Source organism: Mya arenaria, chromosome 10, assembly GCF_026914265.1.
Source record: "Mya arenaria isolate MELC-2E11 chromosome 10, ASM2691426v1".
Taxonomy (NCBI): Eukaryota; Metazoa; Mollusca; class Bivalvia; order Myida; family Myidae; genus Mya; species Mya arenaria.
Genome location: NC_069131.1, coordinates 46,542,588 through 46,553,723, shown reverse-complemented (window position 1 = coordinate 46,553,723; position 11,136 = coordinate 46,542,588). Strand labels below are relative to the sequence as shown.

Sequence of the window (11,136 nt, the reverse complement as noted above, 5' to 3'; positions counted from 1 at the left end):
TAGGAATGAAACAACATACGAGATCTTGTCGTTCATGGTTGGTCATCTTCTCGACAACGGACCAGAACCAGCGCTTGAACCTCTGTACTTTCTCACTTCCCTCCCCTGAAATACCAACAAATAAATGTATATACACAACTCTAGTTAGCTCACAACGGCATAGCTATTACAATAAGAGTAAAAACAGCTGGAAGCCGATATAACATCTTAACATTATTGTGGAGATAGCTTCAAACTCATCTATTTATGCAAGAGTCTATTTACCATAAAGAGAAAATTACTCTTTTAAAAATCTGAAAGGTTGGAAAGTAAATTTGGTAATTTCTAAGATAGTAACATACATATACACATATGATATCACCTACCACTTTCATCATTGAAGGAGGTGTAACTAATGAGTGTCTGTACGTTAATGCTGCCCACCCCGTTCAGTAAGAGTCGCAGATCTTCTGCTGTAAGGCCTTCAAGAGAGTTGGCTGGGATCACATCAAATAGTCCCATACGCAGGCTCTGTAAAGTCAAGACAACAGGCATTGTGGAGTCTGTTTATTAAATACAGTAGGAGGTTACAAAGAGAATGTCTGACTGAAGAGTTCTATGGCCAATTAAGATACGGAAGACAATGGAATATAATTAATTAGTTGGATTAATTAACTGATATCATTGACCAAAAAGGTTTATTAGGATAATAATAAATGATTTTAGGTAAAATCTATATTTTCACAGTAATTGTTTCAAACAAATAACCTTCAGCTGTTTTCTAGAATAAAGTTCTGTATCTATACGTGTATGTTAAACTATCACATCTATAAATACTCCTAGCTCAAATTCCTTGATAACATTTGAATAACAAACAGAATACAAGTTCTGCACTGACCTTTAGGGCTTTCTCCGGGACCTTTGTCATGCGGTGTTCGGCATATCTGCGTACATACTCATGCACGTTCTGGGCTGTGACCTCCACGTACGTGCCGCCACGCATCAATTCCACCTGCTCACCTCCCTGAAAGTACAAGCGTTAAGTAAGCATATGGTCAGGCTCATATCAATTTCAGTAGAGAAGTCTGCTAAATGAAGCTGCATAGATGGACCATTACAACAGTATTTTTCGGCATGACACTGCATTCGTTGACCAAGACCATCACTATTCATGGGCAAAAACAAACTAATATTCAGGTGATGCTTAAAAGTGTACAAGCAAAAAAGTCACAAAATGCTGTTTAAGTTGAACTTGGAGAATCTTTAAAACCAAATACACAATGGAATATGGAATATATCTTATGCCAATGTAAGTTTTAGTTTATGTTCATTTTAAATAGGAGCAACTTTATTTTTAGGTCTTCCAAAAACATAAAAGCCTACTTTTGTTAAGATTAGTACAGAAAACATGATGGGTATTTAATAACAAACAAGAGCTGTTCTGTAATCATACCTCTTCAGCACACAGTTCCACATAGAAGTTCATGTCAAGGGCCTGAAACATGAGAGAGGCATCCTTTGTCTCCGAGTCGAGTACCAGCTGACGTAGGCTCTCGTACATTACCGGGTCAAAGAACGCGAGGTCGTGCCAGCCCACTTTCCGCCCCAATATGTACTTGAGAACATGTCGAGTCAGGAACAGGGGACACAACTCATTCTGAAGCAGGCATAGACCTAGGATTCTGAAAGGAATATTTACAATTTGGATTAAATTCTACATCAGTTAATCAATATTCACCTTAACTTGATTTGAAGGCATTCCAGATGCAAAAGCCACATGGATAAAGTTATATGAACTTATAAATAAAGATTGTTAAGATACAAAATGAGAAACATAAATTTCAGGTAGGGTTACATAAATTTCAGGCAGGGTTTTATATTCTGATTTAATATATAATTGCCAACTTGGTGCTTTCCGTGAAAATGTTATATGCATCTACTTAAAGAATAAGTAAAACTAAGATTTAATGATTGTGCTTGACAAGTTTCTAGAGAAACACAGATGAAATATTTCTGGGCAGACAGGAGAGACAGGACATTAAGCCTTAACACCCTAATGGAAGTTTGATTGTTCCTCTGGACTTAAATGTGCCAACTTTGATAATTTTATCATAGTAATAATAAGCCACTAATACACCTGTTTACAAGCCTTACCTTCCTACATTCCTAAAAGCATTCAGCCGTTCCGGTGACCCCTTGCCCGGCCTCACTGTATAGTAACCCCTTTTTCCTGGCTGCCAAAACAGTGGTGCATTATCATCAACGTCATCATCATCATCACTGCGTCGGTCTGACTGTGATGCTGTCTTCTTTTTCTTGCTCGAACTAGCACCACCACCACTTCCACCAGCAACACTAGTGTTGTTGTTGCCAGATGACAGATTGAAAATGTCGAGATCAAGCAGGGCTTCAGCATTAAGTTCCCTTAATTCTCTGCAACAGACAAGAAAACATGGGCATATGTCCACAGTAAATATGAGCTCAAGATGAGCTCAACTCCACAGAAAAAATATGAAAACTCAAGATTCTTCTACATGTAGGTTTCCTTTCCATTGCCTTGTCAAGCATAGTTCTACATAGAATACTGTTTGAAAGAGAACCATGATAACCATGATTGGTTTAACGTTTAAGTTGTTAAAAGCAATTCTTGACAACGACTGTGGACAAAGCTCACCCAGAGCATTTACCACCAACATGTTTCAAGTTCGAAAGATATCAAATTTATATATCACAATTGTATGTATAAGCTTAACGCACCTGTTATGGGACATACAGATATCCACAGCTTCATCCACACGTTGCCGTAGTGTCTCCTCAGACGTCAACATGACCAACAGCTGAGCTGGGGACAGCTCTAGCAGCATACCTGTAATCTTAGGGGCCAGCGACTGGAAATTGCAGAAAATGTTGCTTGAACACATGAACAATGATTGTCTCTAGTTCTACATAAAATACCTGATTATACTGTATCCCACCTTGAACTTTTAGGTAAAGTGAGGGTCTTGTACACAACACATCACCTTTATGTACTGAACACATGTGCCAATTTATTTTCAAATCCCTCTGAGCATCATGAAAATTAAAGTCTGGACACATATATTCTATGTATGTTCAAATATGTAGCATTTCATTATGATTGAACTAAAAGTGTGACCTACATGTGACACAACACATATATGTACAAACAAAAGTGCCAAGTAATTCCCTCTGTGCATGACAGTTCGCACAAGACCAACTATTCTCTATCTGAATATATGCAGCATTCCATAATTACAACCTCTAATAAATTGGACCCTGAACTTTGAGGTAGGGTTGAGGATCCTTTATGCAAGACATTGTTTCTATGTACCAAGCACGTGCCAAGTTACAACCCAAAAATGTAAAACAGGACATATGCTCAGATGGATGCATGGTGTGATTTTAATATGCCAACTCATCATGATAATAAAGAAACACCCCCTAAACACCCCTACTTACTGGCTGGAGGTTCCTGACACGTGGGTAGAGCCTCTCCCCAAGCTGTCTGCGATACTGGGTCATTGTATCACTGCCCCCGTCAACAGGGGGCTCTGGGTTGCTCACGGAGTTGGGACTTGGGTCAGATGGCATGTAAAACGGAGCTGCATCGTAGGACAGTGTTCGACGGGAGTCACGCTCTCGGCTGCTACGCCTCTGTGCGGCTGTGCTGCGCTGGCGCTCTCTCTCTCGTTCTCGCTCACGCTCTCTGGTACGCAAACGCTGGATCAGATCTGGAACAAACATATTGTTAGGGAATGCTCAATGTGTTGTTATTGAAACTGACATTTTTAGGTGTTTGTCACAAAATTCTCAAGGAAAAGGTAATTTGTAAAAAACTCACAGTGCCTAAAAGAAAGTATGTGCAAAGTGCAAAAGAAGGTATGCTCAATGTACATATATGTAACTGTATTTATAAATAATTTCTAAACAAACCTAATCATTAACCACACATGTTGTATTCTATTCACAAACTTTTTAAATACTTGTTTCTTTTGTTTTGGGCCATGTTCACTGTGGTTCAAGTGCCTTATGTGCAAATCACTACATCTGATGAAGGTCAGTAACAGAAACTCACTATATTGCAGACTCTTTCCTCCAACCATGATGCTATCAAGCGGTGGAAGCTTTTCTTGGGATAATAAAGCCTAAAAAATGAAAGTATGAAAAAATGATAGTGATTGTTTCTTTCAGAGATATATGTAGTGGTAATACTTGTTTTGTTCAATATAAACCCACCAGATGGTGAATATTCTGTGAAACAAAATATCTAATAAAAAGAACATCAAATTTAATTCAAACATTTCTTCCCTATCAAAATAGAACATTTTTAAGTTACTTAAGATCATAACTATCTTCGGTTTAGGGTTTCATAGCACAAACTGAGGCTTTAGTCTAAGTTGGTAGACCTACGTTAGCTATAGCTGTGTAGAAACTGCGTGCCACCCCACTGCCCTCTCCTGGTTCATCTGTGAACGTGACCTTGACCCTGTGTACCGCTAGTGGTGGGCCACTCGTGTTTGTCCGTCTGTTAAAGTAGGCGTTTAACTGCTTGAATGCCTGTGTTATCAGCTGGTTCCTTGACCTTACAACCTGTGAAAGGTAGAGATTAAACAGAAATAAAGCAGTTATTCACTTCCTTGCAATCTGGGGTATTATATCTAGAACAAATTAACACACCACAGATAAGTATGAATGCATGCATTTCTGGCCAACAAAACATTTAACAAACTGGAGATAGTTTTTTCGAAAAAGCATTTGTCTCCCCTATTTGTCAAAGCTGAAAAATAATCAATGATGGACATGAAATTTGTACTTTTGGATAAAAGATAACCAACAGTGACCTTGAAATACCCATATTAAATAGTGAACATCTACTGCCTAATATCAGTGATCCTATGAATAACCAGAATTGATGTGACAGATTGGTGCTGTTGATCATTCTTGGAAAATGTAAACAAAGTTTGTATTGTATGAAGTTTCTGGGCGCAAGCGTTATTCAGTAATTGATTGGAAGTTCCTAGGTGCAAGTGTTCTTAAGTCATTGAGCAGATATTGTTTTTTACCCCTCAAGGTCACTGTGACCTTAACCTTTGACCTACTGATCTCAAAATCAATACGGATCACCTACTAGTCACGAACAACTGGCATACCAAGTATTAAGTTCCTAGGTTCAACTGGGTTGAAGCGATCAAGTTTAATTAAAAAAAAAATTGTTTCACCTCAAGGTCACCATAACCTTGACCTTTAAAAATACTGACTTTAAAATCAATAGGTCATCTACTAGTCATGACAAACCTGCATGCCAAGTGTATATAATATTAAGTTATTATATCATATCATCAGTGAGTTGAGGTTTTGTACATATAAGGTTAAAATTTATTGATTTTGAAATGATTCCAACATTAGTTGATAACGCTGATTGGCATGATGTTAAACATGACTTGAAACAATATCCTAACATGAAAAAAAGTATAGCTTACTGGACTGCAAGAGATCCTGTAGAGCAATACAGAATAAAGTGTATAGGTGAACCCCCCTCAATTACATTGGTGTGGGTTTGATTTCTTACTAAGAGAACATACTTTTGGTCTATCAAAAGGGACAAAAAACAGGAAACAGACCTGAGTGTTTATCAGTAGTCACTTTTCAACACAATCAAGCTTACAGAAATGGGAATGAACTGTGCGTTTCCTCTATGCTAAAAATTTATTTGAGGAAAAATTAACTCAAGAATTAAAATGAAGATTGTTCCATATAATGTGAAGCATTACCTCAATGCTGAGATCCTTCTGCTGTGAGTTCCTGATCTTCTCCATCTCACGGCGGAACTTGCTCTCTTTCACAGGAAACCCTCCTAGTTCGCTGATCACTGATCCTGGCTCGATACCCACGTCATCACAGAAAACCCGCCCAAACAGGTCTAGGGCCAGGCGCCAGCGACCAAGCAGTGCATCATGGGATATCATCTCTGACCTTGGTGGTTGAGGTCTGGAGATTGGAGGACATAGGGTTAGACTACTATTATATAAGGGCACAGGAGAAAGAATTGTCACTATTTATTTCATATTTATGTGACTAATTCTTTTCACTATATTATATTATTCTAGGTGAAACTATCATACAGTCTCTATGATTTCAAGAATCGAAATGAGTAGCAACGATGATTTACAGTCAACTTTATCAATCTGACTTTCTTGTGGATTTTGTAAAAACTTCGTATTAAATACTTTCAGGCTCTTAAGTCTTTCAAAAGCAGTTTTGGAGCAATTTTGAACTGCAGTAAAGCTGATATGAAATTGATTGATTCTTGATGAAAAAGCTACCAGTACAAAAGTAGATAATTTCTCCTAAAGTTTATTTTTCATTGCATCTTCATTATTTATAGTAAAGATTAAAAAAAAACCTAATACCTCGAAGTTGTAGGTTGATGTGATGTTTCTATGACAACTGTGCTGGAAACATTTTCATTGGCCCCTACATCCATTGGGGTCTCAGACGCACTGTAATGACAATCATTCTTATTTTATTCAATACAGAGGGAAGTAACAGTAAAACATGTTTTGTACATGTATAAATCATTAAATCAATATATAGGTAGTGGTATATGTAGCCTAAAAATGATCACATTTTCATTACAACAAGACACGGGTGGAAAGTGGTTTGTGCAACATCATTGAGAACTTTTTAATTAACACAACAATTAGTCCTCACAAGATCTTCATAAGGTATATCATGAAGTTAACAGGAGCACTGCGGCATAAATGCCAAATCTCTTCAGTGTGTTTTTCCGAAAGAGGGCATAATATGACAACAATTGAAGTCAAAGATGGGCATATTATTACTACCAACATATGCACTAAGTTTTATTTGAAGACCTTAAAAGGTGTTTGAGTAGTGGCCAAGGTTTTATCTTACGCATGATGCTGAGGATGAAGACTACCATGATGACACCAAGGCTATCACAATATATAGACTTTCTTTGAAAAACAGATGTGCTAATAATGCCACAGTGATTTGGTGGGAATGAGCTGAATTTTGACCTTTACAAAATTTAGTTACATTTTAAAAATGGTTGAATCAGTAAAGCCCGACAAAATGCACTGCGTCACTTTATGATCATCAATCTGTGAAAGTTTGGTAGAAATCGCATGAAAATGTAAGAGCAGTTGCGAAGAAACCAATTTTAAATGTAAAATAAGCAAAGGGCAATTACTCTTTCAAAAATGGACAAATCGCAAAAACCAGACAATATGCGCTGCTTCACTTTATGATAATCAATCTGTGAAAGTTTGGTAGAAATCACATGAAAAACAAAAGAGCACTTGCGACGAAACCAATTTAAAATGTGAAATAAGCAAAGGGCAATAACTCTTTCAAAAATGGTCAAATCAGGAAAGCCCGACAATATGCGCTGCTTCACTTTATGATCATCAATCTGTGAAAGTTTGGTAGAAATCGCATGAAAAACGTAAGAGCAGTTGCGAAGAAACCAATTTTAAATGTAAAATAAGCAAAGGGCAATTACTCTTTCAAAAATGGACAAATCGCAAAAACCAGACAATATGCGCTGCTTCACTTTATGATAATCAATCTGTGAAAGTTTGGTAGAAATCACATGAAAAACGTAAGAGCACTTGCGACGAAACCAATTTTAAATGTGAAATAAGCAAAGGGCAATAACTCTTTAAAAAATGGTCAAATCAGGAAAGCCCGACAATATGCGCTGCTTCACTTAATGTGAAAGTTTGGTAGAAATCGCATGAAAAACGTAAGAGAAGTTGCGAAGAAACCAATTTTAAATGTAAAATAACTAAAGCGCAATAACTCTTTCAAAAATGGTCAAATCGGGAAAGCCTGACAATATGCGCTGCTTCACTTTATGATCATCAATCTGTGAAAGTTTGGTAGAAATCGCATGAAAAACGTAAGAGAAGTTGCGAAGAAACCAATTTTAAATGTAAAATAAGCAAAGGGCAATAACTCTTTAAAAAATGGTCAAATCAGGAAAGCCCGACAATATGCGCTGCTTCACTTTATGATAATCAATCTGTGAAAGTTTGGTAGAAATCGCATGAAAAACGTAAGAGCAGTTGCGGAGAAACCAATTATAAAGGTAAAATATTGAAAGGACAATAACTCTTACAAAAATGGTAAAATCAGGAAAGCCCGACAATATGCGCTTCTTCACTTTATGATCATCAATCTGTTAAAGTTTGGTAGAAATTGCATGAAAAACGTAAGAGCAGTTGCGAAGAAACCAATTTTGAATGTAAAATAAGCAAAGGGCAATAACTTTTTCGAAAATGGTCAAATCAGGAAAGCCCGACATTATGCGCTGCTTCACTTTATGATCATCAATCTGTGAAAGTTTGGTAGAAATCGCATGAAAAACGTAAGAGGAGTTGTGAAGAAACCAATTTTAAATGTAAAATAAGCAAAGGGCAATAACTCTTTAAAAAATGGTCAAATCAGGAAAGCCCGACAATATGCGATGCTTCACTTTATGTGAAAGTTCGGTAGATATCGCATAAAAAACGTAAGAGAAGTTGCGAAGAAACCAATTTTAAATGTAAAATAAGCAAAGGGCAATAACTCTTTCAAAAGTGGTCGAATCGGGAAAGCCTGACAATATGCGCTGCTTCACTTTATGATCATCAATCTGTGAAAGTTTGGTAGAAATCGCATGAAAAACGTAAGAGAAGTTGCGAAGAAACCAATATTAAATGTAAAATAAGCAAAGGGCAATAACTCTTTCAAAAATGGTCAAATCAGGAAAGCCTGACAATATGCGCTGCTTCACTTTATGATCATCAATCTGTGAAAGTTTGGTAGAAATCGCATGAAAAACGTAAGAGAAGTTGCGAAGAAACCAATTTTAAATGTAAAATAACTAAAGGGCAATAACTCTTTTAAAAATGGTCAAATCGGGAAAGCCTGATGATATGCGCTGCTTCACTTTATGATCATCAATCTGTGAAAGTTTGGTAGAAATCGCATGAAAAACGTAAGAAGTTGCGAAGAAACCAATTTTAAATGTAAAATAAGCAAAGGGCAATAACTCTTTCAAAAATGGTCAAATCAGGAAAGCCCGACAATATGCGCTGCTTCACTTTATGATCATCAATCTGTTAAAGTTTGGTAGAAATCGCATGAAAAACGTAAGAGCAGTTGCGAAGAAACCAATTTTGAATGTAAAATAAGCAAAGGGCAATAACTCTTTCAAAAATGGTCAAATCAGGAAAGCCCGACAATATGCGCTGCTTCACTTTATGATCATCAATCTGTGAAAGTTTGGTAGAAATCGCATGAAAAACGTAAGAGCAGTTGCGAAGAAACCAATTTTAAATGTAAAATAAGCGAAGGGCAATAACTCTTTAAAAAATGGTCAAATCAGGAAAGCCTGACAATATGCGCTGCTTCACTTTATGTGAAAGTTCGGTAGATATCGCATGAAAAACGTAAGAGAAGTTGCTAAGAAACCAATTTTAAATGTAAAATAAGCAAAGGGCAATAACTCTTTCAAAAGTGGTCGAATCGGGAAAGCCTGACAATATGCGCTGCTTCACTTTATGATCATCAATCTGTGAAAGTTTGGTAGAAATCGCATGAAAAACGTAAGAGCAGTTGCGAAGAAACCAATTTTAAATGTAAAATAATGAAAGGGCAATCACTCTTACAAAAATGGTCAAATCAGGAAAGCCCGACAATATGCGCTGCTTCACTTTATGAACATCAACGTGTGAAAGTTTGGTAGAAATCGCATGAAAAACGTAAGAGCAGTTGCGAAGAAACCAATTTTAAATGTAAAATAAGCAAAGGGCAATAACTCTTTAAAAAATGGTCAAATCAGGAAAGCCTGACAATATGCGCTGCTTCACTTTTTGTGAAAGTTCGGTAGAAATCGCATGAAAAACGTAAGAGAAGTTGCGAAGAAACCAATTTTAAATGTAAAATAAGCAAAGGGCAATAACTCTTTCAAAAATGGTCAAATCGCAAAAACCAGACAATATGCAATGCTTCACTTTATGATTATCAATCTGTGAAAGTTTGGTAGAAATCGCATGAAAAACGTAAGAGAAGTTGCGAAGAAACCAATATTAAATGTAAAATAAGCAAAGGGCAATAACTCTTTCAAAAATGTTCAAATCAGGAAAGCCCGACAATATGCGCTGCTTCACTTTATGATCATCAATCTGTGAAAGTTTGGTAGAAATCGCATGAAAAACGTAAGAGAAGTTGCGAAGAAACCAATTTTAAATGTAAAATAATGAAAGGACAATAACTCTTACAAAAATGGTAAAATCAGGAAAGCCCGACAATATGCGCTTCTTCACTTTATGATCATCAATCTGTTAAAGTTTGGTAGAAATCACATGAAAAACGTAAGAGCAGTTGCGAAGAAACCAATTTTGAATGTAAAATAAGCAAAGGGCAATAACTCTTTCAAAAATGGTCAAATCAGGAAAGCCCGACAATATGCGCTGCTTCACTTTATGATCATCAATCTGTGAAAGTTTGGTAGAAATCGCATGAAAAACGTAAGAGCAGTTGCGAAGAAACCAATTTTAAATGTAAAATAAGCAAAGTGCAATAACTCTTTCAAAAATGGTCAAATCAGGAAAGCCCGACAATATGCGCTGCTTCACTTTATGATCATCAATCTGTGAAAGTTTGGTAGAAATCGCATGAAAAACGTAAGAGCAGTTGCGAAGAAACCAATTTTAAATGTAAAATAAGCAAAGGGCAATAACTCTTTCAAAAATGGTCAAATCGGGAAAGCCCAACAATATGCGCTGCTTCACTTTATGATAATCAATCTGTGAAAGTTTGGTAGAAATCACATGATAACCGTAAGAGGAGTTGTGAAGAAACCAATTTTAAATGTAAAATAAGCAAAGGGCAATAACTCTTTCAAAAATGGTCAAATCAGGAAAGCCCAACAATATGCGCTGCTTCACTTTATGATCATCAATCTGTGAAAGTTTGGTAGAAATCGCATGAAAAACGTAAGAGGAGTTGCGAAGAAACCAATTTTAAATGTAAAACAAGAGATGTTTGTCAAACATTATGCCCCCCCTGAGCGCCATGTTGTCAGGATTATATGGACAATTGAATGAAATATGCATGGAACAAACTGAC

At 36.6% G+C, this 11,136-nt stretch overlaps 1 protein-coding gene across 4 annotated transcripts in view; it reads right to left on the bottom strand.

Annotated features, from left to right (window-relative positions):
• LOC128205539 (E3 ubiquitin-protein ligase UBR5-like) overlaps positions 1-11,136 on the bottom strand; it is a 75,367-nt gene that overhangs the window by 2,335 nt on the left and 61,896 nt on the right. For all 4 annotated transcript variants that reach the window (XM_052907270.1, XM_052907272.1, XM_052907271.1 and 1 more), the window contains exons 40-50: positions 6,408-6,497; positions 5,769-5,985; positions 4,408-4,587; positions 4,073-4,142; positions 3,457-3,728; positions 2,737-2,867; positions 2,134-2,412; positions 1,433-1,661; positions 878-1,003; positions 366-510; positions 20-105 (exon numbers count right to left, since the gene is read on the bottom strand). In XM_052907270.1, coding sequence (XP_052763230.1) covers positions 20-105; positions 366-510; positions 878-1,003; positions 1,433-1,661; positions 2,134-2,412; positions 2,737-2,867; positions 3,457-3,728; positions 4,073-4,142; positions 4,408-4,587; positions 5,769-5,985; positions 6,408-6,497 — 1,825 coding nt within the window. The remainder of the gene's footprint in view (positions 1-19; positions 106-365; positions 511-877; positions 1,004-1,432; positions 1,662-2,133; positions 2,413-2,736; positions 2,868-3,456; positions 3,729-4,072; positions 4,143-4,407; positions 4,588-5,768; positions 5,986-6,407; positions 6,498-11,136) is intronic.